The sequence below is a fragment of the Saccopteryx bilineata genome, chromosome 1 (assembly GCF_036850765.1).
Source record: "Saccopteryx bilineata isolate mSacBil1 chromosome 1, mSacBil1_pri_phased_curated, whole genome shotgun sequence".
In the NCBI taxonomy this organism is placed as follows: Eukaryota; Metazoa; Chordata; class Mammalia; order Chiroptera; family Emballonuridae; genus Saccopteryx; species Saccopteryx bilineata.
In genome coordinates this window covers 29360191-29381468 of record NC_089490.1, presented here as the reverse complement: position 1 = coordinate 29381468, position 21278 = coordinate 29360191, and the positions used below count along the sequence as shown (strand labels likewise).

The following is a 21278-nucleotide window of genomic DNA, read 5'->3' as shown; positions in this document are numbered from 1 at the left end:
ATCAGGGATCAAACCTGCAACTTCTCTCCACATCAGGATGATACTCTAACCAACCAAGCTGTCCGGCCAGGGCTCAACTCTTTTGTAATAACAGCTTAAAACACAAACACATGGTACAATTGTAGAAAAATATTTTTTTTTCATTATGCCCTTAGTCCATAAGCTTTTTCTTAATTTATTTAGAATTCTTTTGTTAAAAATGAAGACACAAACACATACATTGACCCAGGCCCACACAGGGTCAAGGTCATCAGTACCACTGTCTTCCCGCGCCACCTCCCGTCCCACTGGAAAGTCTTCTGTGACAATAGTGCCTTCTCCTGGAAACCTCCGGAAGCGCCGGCCGGAGGCTCTCCTTGAGGGGGCATCACTGTTTTCAGAAATACGTCCAAGCTGGTTTGCTTGGTTTGTTTCTTTTTTACATCATAAATTTTCTTATAAGCAGATAATACTTACAATCATGAACATTACCCTCTACTAATAAAAACTTTTTCATGTTGGGGTCCATGTTTTTAAACTTTTAAGGAGCTTGCTGAAGTCTGCAAAAGCTTCTAACCCCTTCACCATGAATTTTCTTGGGGATTATTCTTTTTCTTCTCCTGCAGTTTCCTTTTTCTTGCCTCTCTTCTTCACCTATGCATTCCGGCTCCAGTTCCAACAGCTACTCATGGGCCACTCCCTCGGGACCCACCTCTAGGAGCTCCTCAATGGCATCCTCATCCACACCCAGGTGGACGTTGTTCGCCACCTCAACCACAGCCCTGTTGACTTTACAGCCTCCTCATCCTTGGCAAATCCTTTGAAGTCACGGGTGAACCTCTTGAGTAACTTCTCCCGGGTGCCATTCATACGTTCTTTGGTGACATCGCCCCAGGCTCCTCAGGGGTCCTGATGCAGCAACAGATGCTGTGATCCCTGCAGGACTGCAGCGGTGTCCTCGCAGGATCCCCCTTGGAGGCAGCAACAGCCTGGCAAGGGTCCTCCTCATGGAGTAGTCCTTGATCCATTGGTTTCATCAAAAAGAAGGTTTTAGAGGGACAAACACCACCTGGATGTTGGGATGAAGGTTTCCAAAAAAGGAGGCTGTCTAGGAGCATCACCAATAAACAAAATCATGAAGGGTATGTTCCTCTCCAAATCAGGGGTCCCCAAACTATGGCCCACGGGCTGCAGGCGGCCCCCTGAGGCCATTTATCCAGCCCCCGCCGCACTTCCGGAAGGGGCACCTCTTTCATTGCTGGTCAGTGAGAGGAGCACAGGATGCATCCACATCTTGTGCTCCTGGAGTACTGTATGTGGTGGCGCCACAAAGCACAGAGTCACTAACGTACAGTACTACTACCGGTGACGCAGGACACACGCATCATGGCTCCGGAAGTGCGTCATATCACTTGTTATAGCTAGCAGTGACAAATATGGAACCAGACATTGACCATCTCATTAGCCAAAAGCCGTCCCATAGTTCCTATTGAAATACTGGTCAGTTTGTTAATTTAAATTTACCTGTTCTTTATTTTAAATATTGTATTTGTTCCTGTTTTGTTTTTTTTACTTTAAAATAAGATATGTGCAGTGTGCATAGGGATTTGTTCATAGTTTTTTTTCTCAGTCCGGCCCTCCAACGGTCTGAGGGACAGTGAACTGGCCCCCTGTGTAAAAAGTTTGGGGACCCCTGCTCCAAATAGTACTCCATTTCACCGGCATAACAATTTAAGAGGGCATCTTGGAAGAGGAGCTGGGCCATCCGTGACTTCTGGCTGCCCCTGTAAGACACTGGCAGCGTGTTCCCACTGTGCCAGATCACAAGTGTTTCTATCTGTAGCTGCAACAATGCACCCAAAAAAGACTGTTATCCTGTCCTTAAAAGCCGTGAAACCTTGTGTTGAGTTGGCCTCCTGAGGGATTGAAAGTCCTTCTAATGACCCCATTTCCAGAATGGGGAGGTTGCGTCCATATTGAATATTTGCTCTGGTGGGTAATTTTCCTCTGTAAGCAGCTCATCTAGAGTTTCCAAAAATTCTTCAGCTGCCTTCACATCAGCACTTGCAGACTCAACACTCACTTTCACATTATGTAATAAATAGCAATACTTAAATCAAATTGTTTACACCATCCAGGGCTGGAAGTAAATTCAACATTGCAGTTGGATTCAACCTTTTATTTCAACATCACAAACGAACCCTTGGCTTTGGCTGGGAGCCTCATGGAGCTGAGAGGGACCCACTGCTGTGTCTGATCTTCCATCCAGGTCATGAGCCGTTTCTCCGTGTCCTAAATAAAGGCCCTTCTCAAATTCTGTTAGTCTTGCTGCCTTTGTTCTTGTTCTTCAAGATTGAGCTATGATGGACTGGGCCATGCCTGACTGGAGAGCTGTAACCATCTCTAAGTTTTTATCTCTGTGGTCCTTAATCATTTTTAATTTCATTTCCAGACCAGTCCCTCAACATGGCCTCTTCCCGGCAACATTAGCAGTGGATGTGTATGCTGAGTTGATTAACAACACAAGATCAAATTACTCACAAGAGAATATGATGCAGTTAAGAGACGCAATAAACACAAAATGTATCAGGCTGCTGCTAGTATTACAATGTTTCACAACAAATATTTTAAAAATAAGTAGAAGGAATACACTCTAACATAAGTACAGTAGAGTGAATACTTAAAACAGTGACATAGGTACGCACTGGCATTATCAGGGATCATATGCTATGTTCATAATTGTATGTGCTCTGCTTTCATGTGACTGACAGTGCAGTGGGTTACACCGGCATTGCCACAAGCATGTGAGTAATGCGCTGTGACATTATGATGATTATGACATCACTAGGCGATAGTAATTTTTCACCTCCCTCATGATCTTAGCAGACCACTGCTGGCCACATGGTCCACTGTTGACCCAAATGTCACAGTGCAGCACATGACTGTATTTCTACCCATACTTGCTTCCAGAAGTTTTACTGCCCCTGGGCACTCATAGCAATCTCAAAATTCTTCTTTCTAATTGTTTTGATGAAATGTTGGTTCTAAAAGCCTTGCCTAAGATATCACTCATGTTTTAGGGGAGCAAATACATACTTCACAGGTGATCTTCTTCAGCCTCGTTCAGCAGACATGCCCTATACCTATCTCCTCTTTGCTGGGCACTGTGTTAGGTGCTAGGAGCACAGAGATGTAGAGAAGATTCATAAACAGATACTTTAGTATACTAGACAAGTGCTAGTGGAGAGAGGCACAGACCACCCCAGGAACACAGGAGGCGCCAGTGCTGCTGCCTGGAGCTTCAGAAGACAGGAAGCCTAAACTGCGTCTTGAAGAATAAGAAAAAGCCATGTGAAAAATTAAGTGGAAATGTGGTTTAAACAGGTGAAAAAGAATCAGTAAAAGTCCAGGGGAGTAAAAGTGGGTGCGGCACCTGCAGAGCCACACAGAATTCAGTGGAATGGAGGCTAGGTGCCCGCGGCACCGGCAGCAGGTGGGGAGAAGGTGGGGTCTGGGCTGGAGCAACTCAATTATTTCACCCTCTGTTCATGTAGAGCCCACTGACATGATTGTTCACACACAGTGACAACATGGAGATGCGCCACAGGTATTAATACCCTGCCTTATACGTAGGCAACAAAGAGATTGTATGAGCAGCTCCTGACCCACAGAGGTATAACGACAGTGCTTCTGGTCCTTGATACTGTGCTACCTTAATACTTCAGATACTCCTTGAATTTGTAGTGTAATGTGTAATTTTTAAAACTTACAATTCTCATTTGAAACTCTAAAATACGTGGTTGAGCCATTCTGAAGGCTCAAGTTTAACAGTTGACTATTTTGGTGCACTAAAAGCCCCATGAACTCACTCTCAGATCGCCGTAGACTTTGCGGTGCTCAGAACTGAATCTCGTGATTCGGTGTAATTCTACGGAAAGCTATGATGCAATGGAAGTTGTCTCCAATATCTACGATTAATCAGTTTTTGCTTTGCTGTCAACCAGTTTTTATGTGAAAGGGTTTGATAAACAGGCAAGAGTCATAAAATGCCCTAGGTGGTCTGGAATTTTACAAGTTGTCTTTTAAAAGCCAAGAAAAAAAATATCATAAAAGTAATGCAAGATTTGGTATAAGAAGAGAAATTAAAACCATACAGAGAAAAACAAAGGTCCCTTGTCAGCTCCCACTTCCACATTTTATTTATTTATTTATTTTTAAATTTATTGATTTCAGAGAGAGAGGAAGGAAGACAGAGAGAGTCAGAAACATCTTTCTGTTCCTGTATGTGCTCTGACTGAGAACTGAACCTGCAACCTTTTTGTCTTGGGAGGACACTCTACCCAACCAAGCGATCAGGCCAGGGCCCTGCCCCATTTTTAACTAACCCTATTAATGTTAGGGGTGGATATTCTTCCAGGCTTTTTCTTCAGTCAATCTATCTAAGCAGATATCGTGCATAGTAATTTACAAAACTAGCACCATATCATGTATATACATTCACTTTAAAATGTTACAGACACTTTTTCGTATTAAGATTCATAGCCTTATTCTCTCTCTCTCTCTTTTTACTGGTCTTATGGTCTTCTAATTATATGGATGGATATACTATAATTTATTCTGTTGATCTCCTTATACCTCATCATAAATAATATTACAATACCATCCTTACATATCTCTCTTTATAGTCCCGAAACCAGATTTTCTGGGTAAAGAAATATGTAATATTTTATTTTGAAAAAGAACAGAATGATGACAAACTGCCCTTCAGCAAGGTTTCCTTACCGGCTCTCCGAGTAACAGGATAGGAAAGTGCCCACTGCTTTACACCAGGGCAAACATCAGCGATCGCGACTCTTAAAGTCAAATAGATCCAAAACCTCATTCTTTTCATTCTATTTCTTTATCGGTTAAGTTGAGGGTCTTTTCATTGGTTCATTAGCCATTGTATTTCTTCTTTTGGGAACTACTCTATTTCATATGCTTTGTTCACTTTTTTTAAATTGGATATTCATGTGAGTCTTCTTTTTTCCTCTTTCTTAAACTTTTACATCAAAAGATGAATTCTCCACTACACTCAGAACTAGGGTTCCATTACCTGTTTTACCGGAGGTGGCTCCTTCTTGCTTACATCAATACATGGTAAATCGGAGATTCCAAACTTTTCTTTGTAATACTGTCGAGTAAATGGATCACAATCATAAATGAAGAAAGTTCTTCCAAGGATAGTGACTGGTTTCCCAACGATGAAGTCTTTGGCAGTATACCATTCCAACACCTCTTGATCAGAGATTTCCAGCACACACTGAGGGAAGTTCTCTAACATCAGACAGCAGGGAGAGAGGAGAGAAGAAGGAATGAGGAGGGGACACTAACAGCAGGACATTCTTGAGCACCTGAAGGAGCGCAGTCCTTAGCTCTGGCCAAGGGCCAGCGCCTCCTCTACATTCCCAGAAGAACACATGGCTGTAAATTTCCACCTGTTGACAGGACACACAAATAATATCCCAGATGGTTTTTGTAAAGTGTCTCTCCCACAGCCAGCTCCAACCATCACTACAGGTCACTAATCACAGCAGAAAGAATAAACGTCCCTCTGTAGAGTATTAGACCTATGAGGGATCCAAGTCATTTAGTTCAACTTCCCACCCATTTATTCCTTCATCCAACAACATTTAGTGACACATATATCATGTACTCAGTGCACTACTGAGTCCTGAAATTACAACAGTTAACAATATATATAACATTCCTGCCTTGAGGAAGAAAGCAAACATTCTGTTTGGGGTGACAGACATGAACAATTACACAAATAATGGTGTCATTTCCATTGCGATACTGCTTATTAGGGCAGTCTGACCTGGTCCTGTGGCTGGAGGCAGGGACAGTCAGCACGATGATTACAGTTATCCGTACATCTGGGGAATCAATATGCTTTGCAAATATAGAATCAACCTTACATTTTTGGAATATATCCAATTTTGTCACACTGTTTTATGAGAACTAAGTGTTGGAAAACATAAGATACTCAGTCAATCCTGGTAATGTGCCACACTGTATAGCTTTAACCACAAGCTTGGCCCTGGAATTCTGATCTCAGGGGCCATGAGAGGTAGGCTGGTATTCTCCTGTTAATTGCTGAGATGGAAAAATGAGAAAGGAGGCTATGACTCTGCTGCATCACATAAAAAGCATGAACGCCAGCCCTTAATCATGCTAAATGAAGGGCTGGTATTTTCCCAATCATGCAGCTTAAAAGCCCTACTTCCCAGTGTCTAGAGCCTAACCCTCTGCTGTGTGTGTGTGAGCGCCCACGCATGTGTGTATGTCTTCTAGCCCTTTGTCTTTCTTTGCTCAACGATGATCTTTTTCATATAATGCCAGATTTCATTTCCTGATACTATATTTAGGTTTTCTGCATGTATGTTCATGAGTGAGACTTGTAGTTCTTTTTTTGCGTGGCATCTTTAGTTTTATTGGTCTTTTAAAATAAATTCATGAAGTTCTTTTTCTTTTCTATAAAAGAGTCTGTATTAATCTTGAAATTATATGTTCTTTAAATATATGGCAAAACTGAAAAATTACCTGGACCTGGTATTTTCTTTGTGGGAAAAGTTTTAACTGATTCCATTTGTTTCATGTTAAAGACATTTGATTTTTATTTCTTCTTGAACAAGTTCTAAAAATTTGTTCATGTCACCTAAATTTTCAAATGTACTGGTATAAGGCTGTTGATATACTGTAATTCTATTATTTTGCTTAATTCCTATCGCCTCCTTCTTTTATTTTTAATATTGTATGTAAATTTGTCAGTTATTTATCACTTTAGTCCTTTCAAAAAAACAACTTTTGACTTGACAAATCTCTATTACTTTTGTTTTCAATTTTATTATTTCCAGGTTGTTTTTTGTTTGTTTGTTTGTTTTTTGTATTTTTCTGAAGTTAGAAGCAGGGACACAGTCAGACAGACTCCTGCATGTGCCCGGCCAGGATCCACCCGGCATGCCCACCAGGGGGCGATGCTCTGCCCATCTGGGGTGTTGCTCTGTTGCTGCAGGAGCCATTCTAGCACCTGAGGCAGAGGCCATGGAGCCGTCCTTAGCGCCTGGGCCAACTTTGCTCCAATGGAGCCTTGGGTGCCAGAGGGGAAGAGAGAGAGAGAAAGGAAGGAGAGGGGGAAGGGTGGAGATGGGCGCTTGTCCTATGTGCCCTGACCAGGAAACAAACCTGGGACTTCCACACACCAGGCTGATGCTCCACCACTGAGCCAGCCAGCCAGGACCTATTTCCAGGCTTTTATTTTATTATTTCCACCCTTCCAATTTCTTTAGATTCATTATGCTGTTTCTACTCTAACTTCTTAAGAATTACTGCATTTTCCTAGTAAATATGATTCTTGCTATATGTAATGATCCTCTTCATCTCTAGCAATAGTTTTGCCCTAATTCTATTTGTATTATACTAATAATAGTCTCATCAGTTTCTTTTGCTATTTGCATGTACTTATTTTTTTTTCCTTTCTATGTCTCTATATCTTAAGTATGTTCTTAAAATAACTGTTTCTTTTTTTAAAAAAAAAGATTTTATTTATTGATTTTACAAAGAAGAGAGAGAGAGGCGGGAAGTAGCAACTTGTAGTTGCTTCTCACATGCGCCTTGACCAGGCAAGCCCAGGGCCTCGAACTGGCAACTTCAGTGTTCCAGGTCCACCCACTGCACCACCACAGGTCAGGCAACAACTGTTTCAAAGTGTGTTGTTTTTCACAAACAAACTCATAGATACAGACAGCAGTATGGTGGTTCCGAGAGGGGAAGGGGTGCGGGGAGGGGGAGGGGGTAAAGGGGCTCACATACATGGTGAGGAAGGAGAGTTCACTTTGGGTGGTGAGCACTCGATGTACGGAACATGTATTCTATAACTGTACACCTGAAACGTATAATGATACTAGCCAGTGTTGCCCTAATAAGTTTAACTTTTAAAATGTTTTTAAATTCTATAACCCTTCCTATGCCATTATTTTAATATATTTTAATTCTACCTTGATATTTTTAACCCCCCAAAAGTCAGCATTGTTACTTTAGTTTAGTTTGTATATTCAGTGTCTATTTGGATTTATCATACTCTGCCATTTTACTTATTTATCACTGCTTCTATCTCAGCTCTTACTTCTGGAATCATTTTCTCTCTCCCTGAGTGCATTCAAGAATTTTCCTAGTAAGGACCTGTTGTTATTAAAATCTGTTTTGTTTGTCTGGGAATGCATTTCACCTTCTTCTTCTTGAAAGATAGTTTCTCCAGATATTAAAATCTATTTTTTCTCAGCATTTTAAAGATATTATTAAACTGTCTTCTGGTAACTACTACTGTGACTGAGAAATCAGCTGTCATTCTAACTGCCTTTCTGTAGAGGAAATTTTGTTCTTTGGGGCTGTGTTGACGATCTTTTTCAATTTGGTGTTCTTATGTTTGACTATATTATATGCGGATGTGGATTTATATTTTTACAATTTTCTTGAGGTATAATTAACTGAGGTATAAAAGCTGTACATATTTAGAGTGTAAATTGTGATGCTGTTTGACATATATATTTATCCAGGAAAAGGCAAGATCAAAGAATGAAAATCAGTCTAAAGGATAATGAACAGACTTTCAGAGCCTAGTGCCTTTGGGAAAATACTCCCATAATTTCCCATTATTGTCCAGTATAAACTCTCTGCCTGGTCACTGTCTCTGGGACAGCCCCAAACATACCATACTTGTTCTTACTTTCCAACCTTTTACTCTTATTCTTCTAAATCACTCTTTCCCTTTGTTCTCTGCCATTCTAAATCTGGGTCCAGTTCCAGCTCCGCCACAGAGCCTTCTTTACTCATTCTAGCTCACATCTCTTCTTCTGGGCTCTGTCTACATGGCATAACTAGTTACATAATCTCACAGTGTGGAACCTTGTGGTATTGTTTAACAGCTTTGTGTACTTATGTGACCTGTCTCCCCAGTCATGACAAGGGACTTAAAAGAAGGGACAGAGGTACATTTTCTGGCAGGCATATTTTCATTTTATCCTCCACAGCACTTGGCACCTGAACTAGTTCCCACGGCAGACATTTAACTCTTGTTTAAGTGAATATAATAAGAATCATCCATTGGATACATGCCTTTGAGAGTCAATTACATGCCAGCCCCTTAATACCGCAGTTCTAGTTAAAGGAATTATTTAGCTGATGAAAGCTTAGTCTTTCTAGCCCCACTACTGCATGACTAATAGTAACTTTCACAAAAAGATGTTTCCTACCTCTTAAAAGAACCCTACATATGTCACCATGCTGCCTCTTCATGTAACTGATTTTGTTAAAGTTTGGGAAGTTATAGAACAGGATGATTACATATTGAAAATTTTAGACATAGGCCCCATTGATGAGGCAGAGACAAATATGGAGCCAAGACATCAAGGAGTTCAGTTTTAATGACACTTTTTTCATGTTACCCTGAATACATTCCCATTCTTTCTTTTAATCTACTATACATCCAATTCTTATTAGCTCCAGATGGCAGGAATTTAAGCAGCCTGGAAGGCCAAAATTAGTATATCAGTCCCAATGTCTAAGAACTCTAAGAAGGTCATATAGGAGACTAAGTATAAGAACATGGTAGGCAGCAGCTGGACTATGTTGAACTAGGGCACAGACCTAGGCGTTGCTAGCTGAGAATGCAAGCTGTTAGCAATTATTCTTATTTTTTGAAAAACAGATTTTTAACATTAACTCTTTTTTTTTTGCTAGAGAGAGAGAGAGTCAAGTAGGGAGAGAGATGAGAAGCATCAACTCGTAGTTATGGCACTTTAGTTGTTCATTGATTGCTTCTCATATGTGCCTCAACAGGGGGTGTCAGCCAAGCCAGTGACCCCTTGCTCAAGCCAATGACCTTGGGCTCAAGCCAGTGGCCATGAGGTCATGTCTATGATCCCACGCTTAAACTGGTGACCCTGCGCTCAAGCTAGTGAGTCTGTGCTCAAGTCCGATGAACCCATGCTCAAGTCAGTGACCTTGGGGTTTTGAACCTGGGACCTCAGCATCCCATGTCGATGCTCTATCCACTGTGCCACCACCAGTCAGGCTTAACTCTCTTAATTTAAAATGACATTTTTTATTCCCTTTTGTTCTTTTTGCTAATCTCATTCTCCTCTACCTCACATGCAATTATTTGAATGTACAACCTTCTGATTACATGTATTATCTACATTGTTTTTTTGTGTATTTCACTTTATGTAAACGTTTTTGCATTATACATTTCCTTTTACTTTTTTTCTACACAGCACTATGTTTTTAAGATGTATCCATTTGCTTTCCTGCACATTTTGCTTATTGCTTCTAACTACTACACATTCATCAAGGTATACCTTCATCCCACTTTGTTTATACACTCTCCTAATGATAGAAATCTCCAACTCCTTGCCCCCAAGGACACTTTTTTAAAACACTATGCAGACCAAGAGATACATGTGGGTAGGTTGAATTTAGCCTTCAAACTGCCACTTTGTTTGTAACCTCTCATCACAATGTATTCAGAACCTCTAAGACAAACCTTTTGCTCAATATCTGGAATTTATCTCCTTGCTCCAAAAAAACAGAGTAAAGGGGGAAAAAGATCAATAAAAAAAATGTACAGAGTTCTTTCAGCCAGCCAAGCACCAGAGATGTCCTTACATGCCACCAAGATGACATTTTTGTAAGAGAACATTCTTAAACTACTATGTCAATAACCAAAGCCAGCCTACCTACCCTACAGAAATACCGATGGATGGCAGGTGCCACCTGCATCTTGTTGTACTCTCACTCCGCAGTCCAGTAGGTTATTTTATACCAATGAAGAGCGAGCAAGTACTGGCACAGTGGGGCTCCATCTCTAGGAGGCACAGCCATGCCTTTTCCGACCTTAAGTGAGCCCACATAGAAACTTGCTTTGCCACACAGTGGAGGCCGAAAGCAAAGTCCAGAAAGCACATAAGGAAATGGTAAGCTATATCTCTGAATAACAAGCTTGTTTTAGGAATGCACTAAAAATCTGATCCGTATTAAGTTGCCTCAGTTCAGAAGCCTTGCTCTTCCACACTCTAGTGAATCTCCTGTTGCTGTTTTGGTTCTGCTTCCTGATGTGGGTGTCATTCATCTCCACTAGAACATTTCAGAGGCAAGCCTGGACCAAGGGTCAAGTAAAGAGGAGAAATTAAGGATAGCAGTTTTTTGAGTCCCCACAAGAACACAGCAAGAGCCTCCTAAGTGTAAAGGGAATGACCACACTGATTAAGTAACTCCTTTCAGATCCAACAAAAAGGTCCCAATTATCAGAAGATAAACTGAGTCAAACATACTTGTATTCTCCATCAAAACCTTGGGCATGCGCTGGCGGTTCATCAGGAGTGGGAAGGGATCACGTCCATTATTCCGTTCGTGAACCTCCCGAATTTCCACTGTATCATCCATGAGATAGTAATGGATGACGTAGTTCCGACATTCACTGTACATGCTGTCTGTTTCCTCCCAGATCGCGTAGAATCGAAGAACCTTTGAAAAACCCAAAGTAGTGACTTAACTATGAGTTCTGCAAGAGGAGATTAGCTGCTTTGGCCTTCATATATCAGACGATAATGAAAAGAGCAGCTGGAAAAACAACAGAGCAACCTCAATGGTTAAAAAAAAAAGAAATATTTACCAAACATACAAAAACATCTGAAATTATATGTCAGATGTCAACAGCTGGAATATATTAATAGGCTCATAAATTTGTGCTGAGAAAGAATTCACTTTGATCCAAAATATTAGTCAGTGAAAGAGAAGCTAATGGAAAGAGCAATGGGTCCTTCATACAGTGGCTGATACGTATTAATAAAGGTATGTAAGAATGCTTTATATATAAATAGTATGGAAAGAATTTTCATTTATTTGTCTTCTGTTTAGTTCCATCAACATATATCTTCCAGTAACTGTATCAACAACCAATCTTTCAATACAAAATAACAGACATATGACTGCCATAAAGAACATATAAAAGACCATGGTAGTGCTATGTAAAATTTTCTGAATAAAAGGTACATTTCTGAGAAAAGAAAAACAAAGAAGTACTAAGTTGATCTGTTTTCTCTTTCCCTTCAGTACACAAAGGAAGACTGAAATTTGCCTCTACACACAAGCCCACGCGGGGGAGGGCAGGAAGGCTAGCACGGAGCTGGAAAACTCCCAGAACATTCCGTACTCATACATTAGTATAAAATTCAACGAGAAAGCATCTGCAACGGGACCTCTATAGAAATGACTATTTTAACATTAGAAACCTATATATAGGCAAAAGCTTTGAAATTGCCCAATAATTCATTTAAGGTTTCCCAAAGGATTCTGTGAGGTTAACTCATATTTGGGAAAGAAGTCGCTGGTTGGAAATGTAAAGTGGGAAGCAGATGTAATTCAGCAATGCTTCAAGATTGGAAAGCATTTAAAAGTTCGGTGGAACTCACCAGACTTAACTCCACCAGCTTCTTTGGATCTCGAATACAAAATTTAGGCATTCCTATACCTTTAACTCTAGATGAAACCAGAAAAAGAGCACAGTATCCAAATGGTTACATGACAGTTGCAATGTTTCAAAACATACATCCACCAGAATAACTTGTGAATGAACACTGCCACATTTGGAGAAGAGTAAACTTACCAAGGTGCCTAGGTCACTCACTTGTTTGTCAAAGGTGAGAAACTGCTTGAATTGATCAAAGTCTGATGGAGTGACATATTTTCGAAGAGGCTGTTTCCGGAGTTCAATGTAAGGATCAAGAGCCATCTTCTCAGGTGGATTTAATTCAATACCTTGACTTTCCAAATATTCCTAAATAATTAAAAATTAATACTGATCATCCTTCTTGAAGCGTCTTAGAGTAAGTATTAACTGATGGAGTAAAAGTAAGTGTAATAATTTCTATACCACTGATCAGGTTAACCATTAATTTGTAGCTTGAACATGTCTTAATAGTACTGAGCCTCCAATTGATTCAACTCAATAATGTAGATAACTAATAATTACTCTAAGTGTTCTATATTATAAAACTGATAGACAGTTTGGTAAGCTCCAAATATGAACTGAGATCAATGAAATTTATTTAGGTGCCCAAGCACAGAGTAAGGTCTAGGATTACTTACATACACAAGGTCTGAAACCTAACCATAGTTTTAGACAATATGTAATTCACATCAGGTATAGGGACAAGCTGCTCAGTCACAAAATCAAGCTGAAATAAAATTCCCAATTTTCCAACTCATTTAAAACAAGTGTATGATTATGTCTCCTCTGCAAATTAAAGTATACCCACTGGTTTAGAACAGAAAATATTCTAGCAAAATAGAAAAGATGAATCAAGTATTCAAATCTCATTAGTAAATGTTAAGAAAAGCATTTGAACTTGATATGATCTTGAATTTTATTTTGCTAATTATGAACAAATATTTTCAGAGTCATTATATCTTTTAATTGAATCTGACATTTCTTCTTCTTAAAAGCACCACAATCAACTATACCTTTTTTGATAATCAGAAAAGAACTGTTTCATGGGATCTGTTTACATTCTAGAATGGGAAATTAACCTTCAATCTGGGTTTCTTCTGGGAATTGTGTGGTTTGCCTTTGGAGAATTTAATAGAAAGTATACAGAACTCGTGGCCAAAGTATTTGGATTCTAGTATTAGCTCTGCTGCTAACTAGCTTGCAATCTTAATATTTAAAGTTTTACTAAGCAGCCTCTAATATCTTTTCAATTTTAAAATATTATAATTTTTAATGTCTATTTAAAACTACTGAGCTGGAGATAATGATTAGCAATAAAACTTCTCCTCTCCCTTAAGCTGGTGTGTAAGTGTTGCAGGGTTATTGATTGAGGTATTTAATGGGGGTTTTGCTCTTTTCTGTTGCTTTCAACAGATAACCAGGCCCTTTGTTAACCTTACCGTAGGGATCTGGGCAGGAATGTCAAAGCTTCCTTATGCTGACTGTTCTTCCTGTCTCTTACAGAAAGCCTTTGAAGAGATTATTCTGAAGTGTCCCAGAGGAGGGGAGGGAAGGGAATGTTTTTGAGGACAAGAGGAGAGAAAGGGGAGAATCCCTCAAACTGGAAAACGTACACAGGTTGGTGGGTCTGGAAGAGCAAGCCTCTGCCCGTGACGGCAGGGGTGCTCCGAGCACACGAGCAGCCAGTCAGTCAGAGCTGGCCTCAGGCGTTGGGCGTCCCAGTGCCTTACCCACCACCAAAACATCAGGGTGGCACCCCGGGGCACTGGACAACCTGGGAGACCTGCCTACAGGGCCCCTTAGGTCTGGGAGTGCTTCCTGGTTCTTAAGGCTTGTAATCCTTGGTAAAGCTGAGGATGAATAGAAAATATAAGCTCACCAGGATTGGGGCTCAAGTAGAGTTTAAGTCATTTTTTAAAATAATAGTTTTTGCATACCTGCATTTGTGGAGTAGGATTCACATAGTGGTAATACTTCAGTGAAGATAATAAATTCTAGATCTCTGATTTCTGGAGCTTTGTTTGTTTAATGTGTTCAGTTCATCCTGTCTATAGGACCAAACATCCAATCAGAGTAATGAGGAGGGGTAAGATGGGTATTGGTGGTGGTGATATATTTAAGGTTCCTTGTTCAAATCACATCCTAAAGATAGCTGTCTTCCTTATTCACTCACAGGTACAGTTCTAGTGAGAACCATCACATTAGATCAGCTGTACACAAATTTTAAATGGTTAAAGGAGCCAACTTCTAACCTAACAGATCAACTGTTGAAAACGTAATTCAAGCTAATCAGTGCCTGAAATACACAGCTTTAGTCTATTATCAGTCATGAAAATACAGTTGGTCCTCATTACTCACCCATTCTGTATTTGCAAATTCACCTACAGGCTAAAACTTATCGGTAACCCCCAAGTCAATACTCATGGCGCTTATGGGCTCCTCCACAGATGAGCACAAAGTGATGAAAATGTGAGTGGCCTAATGCATACATTCCTAGCTGAGGTTGAACAAAGTGACATTATGCCATATTGCAGCTTTTGCACTAAAAAAAGTGTCCTTTTTGTAGTCTATTGGTGCCACTTTTTCTCACTTTGTGCTTTTTGTTGGTGTTTGAAATGGCCCCAACCTGAGTGCTGTAGTGCTCTCATATTCTACATGACAGAGGCTGTGATGTGTACTTAATGCTACTAATCTAAACATCTATAAATTGTTAAAATGGTCAATTTAATGTTATGTATATTTTATCACAATTTTTAAAAGGCAGGTGTGATGTCCCAGAAGGAGAAAATGCATATATTAGATAAGTTTCATTCAGGTATGTGTTACAGCAGGGGTCCCCAAACATTTTACACAGGGGGCCAGTTCACTGTCCCTCAGACCCTTGGAGGGCCGCCACATACAGTGCTCCTCTCACTGACCACCAATGAAAGAGGTGCCCCTTCCGGAAGTGCGGCGGGGGGCCGGATAAATGGCCTCAGGGGGCCGTAGTTTGAGGATGCCTGTCAGTTACAGTGCTGTGGTCATGAGGTCCATGTTAATGAAACAACAATATATTTTAAATATGGCATCTTGAAACAGAAACACACATATTTATGTATTAATTAGTTGATGAAAATACTGTGACCAGAAACTTGTAGGAACCTAACCTTGTATTTCTCCTAGGATCCATAGTGCAATGTTTGCTCATTAAGTGTCTGTGGCAATTTTATATATCATAACTACCATGAGTAAGAAGACTAGACTATAACTGGCTTAGAACAACTGCTCAGTGATCAAGTTGCAAATGTTCAGATTGTCCATAAAGGCACAACTGTAAAAATAAATTTAATGCCTTAACTTCATGTACCATTTTATAATTTCTCATTGTTGGTACAACTCTGAAACTGCCTATGGTTAAAAGCACCTCAGAAACCTAAGTAATGACAGATCACAACGTGTACGAAGGGGACAAGATCTCAATGACGGTCTAGCACCAGCCTTTCTACACTGCAACCCCCTCCAGCTCCCAATCCCTTTCCTCTGCGCTAGGTTCTTCTATAGCTCTTATCAGCATCTGATGTATTATAAATGGTTTATCATTTTCTCCTCCAACCAGAATGTGATAACCTCCGTAAGCGCAATTCTTCATATGTGGCACCTACAACAGTGCCTGGCACAGAGCAGCACTTGATAAGTATTTGCTAAGTAAACTACTAAATTAGGAAAATAAATGAATGAATTCATAGAAGGTCAGTGCATGGTAAAAATTAACCTCATCTGGCATTAGGTAACATGAGCTTAAAGGCATGAGATACAGTGGTACCTTGAGATACGAATTTAATTCTTTCTGTAACTGAGCTCACTCAGTCAGTCAACTCGTATATCAAACTGCCGATACTGGACCCGTGCACCAATGCGCCAACTAGCAGCAGCTTCCCGAATCATGACTCGTATCTCGGAATTTCGCTCAGATCTCGAACAAAAATATGGACCGAGTTGCAGCTCGTATCTTAAAAGTTTGTATGTTGGTCTGTTCGTATCTCAAGGTACCACTGTAATTCAGAAACTCTTTGCTTCTAGAAAAATTTTTAACTAAGACAAATTTAGAATCAATTGCCTATTACCTACAGTTTGTGCTATAAAAAAACAGGTCTCCCTCTCTCTCTTTCAATGATAAGAAAATCCATATGTATAAAATAGAGACAGTGGAGGACTTTTGTCAGTATAAAAAAGTGTTTTCCTTTAAAAATGGTTTTATTTCAGGAATTCTTTAGGTAGTAAGTTTCCCTATCATATAGCAAGTAGGATTTACAGAAAAAATATAAATTGTACAAAAAATTTCAGGCTTATAACTGCTAATAGAGGTAGTACTATTTTAGTGAACTCAAACTTCCTCCTCTACTCTCCATTTGAACTGGCATGTGAACTGGATTTTTTTTATCAAATAATTCAGCTATGATGGAATTTTAATTTTATTTGAATGGATATGTCTCACTATCATTGTGAAAAAAATGTCATTGAACAGTTCTGGCACAGATCAGCGCATATACAAATACCAAATCAACCTATAAAATGATCCATACAAGGCAGCTTACCTTACCCTAATAAATAAAATGTATCCTTCCATAAATTAGAATGCATCAGACACCACAGCTTCCAAAACTATGTGTTATACCTGTGTGAATCGGTCACATTCAACAATGCGGAAAGTTTTCCCATAAATTGTAATGTTTATCCCTCGATTTAGGTCTTTCCAGTGGTAGTGGTCTCCCCGGTCATTCTTGGGTAGCCGCTGGCGTTTGATGAGCTTGCCCTGAGGCATCCCAGAGTTTTCCACAACGGGCTCTATGACTGACATGCTGTCATCTTCTAGGTAGTAGTATATGTTCACCTGACGGATCCTATAATGCTCCTCCGTTGACAGAGGAACATCTTCTTGGAAATAGGCATCAAATTTTAGCACCTATTACACATAAGGGAAGAAGAAATGGTGGTATATTAGTTTCTCATCCAAAAAATATCAGGTACTCTCTTGCAAACAGAATCACTCAAGGATTTTGACTATTTGTTACTCTTACTTTCAAAATCAAAGATTGCCAAATTTATGGCCCATGCGAGAAATCCACCCCTGCCACCTGTTTTTGTATATAAGCTAAGAATGGTTTTTTACATATTCAAATGGTTAAAAAAAATTAACAGAATAAAATTTCACAAGACATGGAAATTATATGAAATTCAAATTTCAGTCTCCACAAATAATTACATAAATAATGAACACTTGTTCGCTAATGTCTGCTTTCCCATCACAAGGGCAGAGTTGTGGGTAGTAGTAATTGACGTCGTTTGGGCTGCTGCTATGGTCTGAATTGTGTCCTCCTCAAAAATTCATGTTGAAGCCCTAACTCTGGATGTGACTATATTTGGAGATAGGGTCTTTGTGAGACAATTAAGCTTAAATGAGGCTCTAAGGGCAGGGTCCTAATCCAATAGAAATAATGGCATTCCTCCCTGCCTGCCCCCCCAGCATACACGGAGGAAAGGCCATGTGAGGTCACAGCAAGAAGGCAGCGGTCTGCAAGTCAGAATAGAGCCCTCACCAGAGACCAAACTGGCAGGAAGCTTGATCTTGGTCTTCTAGCCCCCAGAACACTGAGAAAAGAAAGTTATATTGTTTAAGCCTCTACTCTGTGGTATATTATTACAGCAGTTCAAGCAAACCCAGATAGCTGCAAAGCCCAACGTATTTTCTATTGGCCCTATACAGACACGTTCGCTGATCTTGATTTGAATACTGACGCTTTGTGTAGACTATTTACTAATGTGTTCCTTCATGAGATGGCTTAAAGACCTTAACTCTGCTGCTTCACTTCCATATCAAAAATCCCTCTAAGAATTTGTAGAAGGAGTAAGAAATTTGGACAAGACTATGACTTTTGGTTTCAAAATGAAAAAGAAAGGCTCAAGTCCATTTGTTTAGAAGTGGAGCCCCTTGTAAATACATACCACTGACATATTCATTACTAGAAGCTTTACAGGAATCACTCTCAAATCATCAATCTATCACAGAATCCACCATGGGCGGCCGGAGAACTGTGCTCAGAAACAGAGATGACGGAGCAAACCCTAGTCCTCTGGGGAGCAACGGCGTTGCTGTGAAGTCCAAATGGCTTGTCCGGGGACATCTTTTCAAAGTTAAAAATATTATAAAAAGCTTATGTTGGCATGCTTTGGGATTGATTTTTAAATTTCTAGTATTCTGTTTCTAATATCTTTCTCAGGGATAAAAAGTATTAGAAGAATGTTCTAAGTAGGCAAATTCTACTAGAATAAAAGCAACAAAACAAAGAGACCCTTTAGTGGAGATACAAATATGGCTGAATGAAAAGATAAAATAACTTTATACATAAATGTTATTGCTAAAAAGGAATAGAGTGTACTGTGAAAGAACAAGGTAAAAACCACAAGAGAACAAGAGAAACATGAATGGAATAGAGTGAAGGTCTTAAAACTCCTAATAAAAAGATAAAAGGGTCAATGTAATAGAATGTCTAAAGGAAAAAATATGATAAAAGCAAAATATAAAAGTCACATTAAAGTAACATTTTAGATCAACTACAAAGAATTGAAATGGGGACATGGTCACTAAGGGAGGACAGCATCAGTAATTCATACATGAAAGGGCCTGTATTTGAGCTGCAGGTTCATAAATATACAAAATGTAAGAACCAGAATTAATCAGCTATTTAAACCTCCCTCATGTTAGGAAGGAGGAAACTGAGGCTCAGAGTGGCAGAGTGGCTTGTCTGAGGCCACAGGAGGGGTTAGGGCCAGAGCTAAGCTCAGTCTGTAGACTCAAAGCCCAAAGTTCTCTCCACACACCTCACTGCTTCTTAGATAACAGGGGCTGCAGTGGTTCAAAAGAGGAATCTGTGTGAGCTAAAGTGGTCAGAGAAAGCTTAAGAGAAGGGGACAGGAGTGGATTCCAGCAACAGAAGCAGAGGATGTGAACCCAGCACAGTACGCAGGCAATGAGGGAGCAGCAGGGTGCTGGGCATGGCCATGAGACTGAAAGCCCCTCCAAGCCCTGGCCGGTTGGCTCAGTGGTAGAGCGTCGGCCTGGCGTGCAGGGGTCCCGGGTTCGATTCCCGGCCAGGGCACACAGGAGAGGCGTCCATCTGCTTCTCCACCCCTCCCCCTCTCCTTCCTCTCTGTCTCTCTCTTCCCCTCCCGCAGCCAAGGCTCCATTGGAGCAAAGATGGCCTGGGCGCTGGGGATGGCTCCTCGGCCTCTGCCCCAGGCGCTACAGTGGCTCTGGTCGCGGCAGAGCGACGCCCCGGAGGGGCAGAGCATCGCCCCCTGGTGGGCAGAGCATCGCCCCTGGTGGGCGTGCCGGGTGGATCCCGGTCGGGCGCATGCGGGAGTCTGTCTGACTGTCTCTCCCCGTTTCCAGCTTTAGAAACACACACACACACACACACACACACACACGCACACGCACACGCACACACAAAAAGAAAGCCCCTCCAATGGTTCCAGTCTACAGTAATAAATGACCAGCCGTGGAAAAACAAAGAGAGGTTGCTGGGTTGATAGGAGGATGGGAGCCAGATGAAGTATTGAGAAAACACAGGGCTGGGAATATAGGGATGATTCTCACAGAAATGGAGACATTAAGAAGATAATTTTGGTAGGGCAGATGGTGAGCTCAGGTTTAGACTTGCTGAGTTTAGGTGACAATACAAGTTGATACAGCAGGGGTTAATTTGGGACGCAGGCCTGGGTCTGAAGAGAAGTCAATATTAGAGAAAAATTAAGATGACACAAACATTTTGACCCAAATAAGTGGAAGGACAGAATTGCTCTCATACTGATATGGGGAAGACTGTCGAGGAGCAGACTTGGGGGGTAGGAGACAAATCAGGAGCGAAGTTTTGAGCATGTTTAATTTAGATGTCTTTTAAACACTAAAGAGGAGATGTCAAATAGGCAATTACAAATTTGGGACACAGCATATCGGCGTGTAAAGGAGTTTCAAGCCATGAGTGTGGACCGAAGGAGCGAGTACAAAGGAAAGAAGACAGAAGACTGGCCCTGCAGCTCAGCCCTTTCCTGGGCCATCTGCCTTCCAAGATGGGAGGGGGAGGGTGCCTTTGGCAACAGGAACTTGGTCTTGGCCTTAGAATGGGAGGCAGGGAGGAAACACACACACACACACACACACACACACACTTTAAAGAATAAATACCCAAATTTCTTAAGTGCTATTTAAAAATATTTAAATGAGTTATTTAAAAACAAATCCTGATTGTTACAGATGAATCCTAATCTCCTATCTTTGTGATTCTACAGTAGTGAATTGTGACCATGTAATCATTTTGAAAAATCAAAAATATCCCTTTGAAGCCAAAAAATAAATAAGGTACAGCTCAGCTTTTGCCAACAGTTCATCCAGGTGAAGATATCCCATGGCAGTTTTAAAAAGGTCAGAATTGGAAACCACGAATGGGTGAGGTCTCTGAAGAATATAAAATAAAGAATGAGAACAGACCCTTTAAAAGGCTTACAGTTAAGGCCCTGGCTGGTTGGCTCAGCGGTAGAGCATCGGCCTGGCATGCGGGGGATCCAGGTTCGATTCCCAGCCAGGGCACATAGGAGAAGCGCCCATTTGCTTCTCCACCCCCCCCCCCTTCCTCTCTGTCTCTCTCTTCCCCTCCTGCAGCCAAGGCTCTATTGGAGCAAGGATGGCCCGGGCGCTGGGGATGACTCCTTGGCCTCT

At 40.8% G+C, this 21278-nt stretch overlaps 1 protein-coding gene across 1 annotated transcript in view; it reads right to left on the bottom strand.

Annotated features, from left to right (window-relative positions):
- EFHC1 (EF-hand domain containing 1) overlaps positions 1 to 21278 on the bottom strand; it is a 69971-nt gene that overhangs the window by 33615 nt on the left and 15078 nt on the right. Inside the window, exons 3-6 of the mRNA XM_066252571.1 lie at positions 17178 to 17465; positions 12701 to 12850; positions 11346 to 11538; positions 5075 to 5295 (exon numbers count right to left, since the gene is read on the bottom strand). Coding sequence (XP_066108668.1) covers positions 5075 to 5295; positions 11346 to 11538; positions 12701 to 12850; positions 17178 to 17465 — 852 coding nt within the window. The remainder of the gene's footprint in view (positions 1 to 5074; positions 5296 to 11345; positions 11539 to 12700; positions 12851 to 17177; positions 17466 to 21278) is intronic.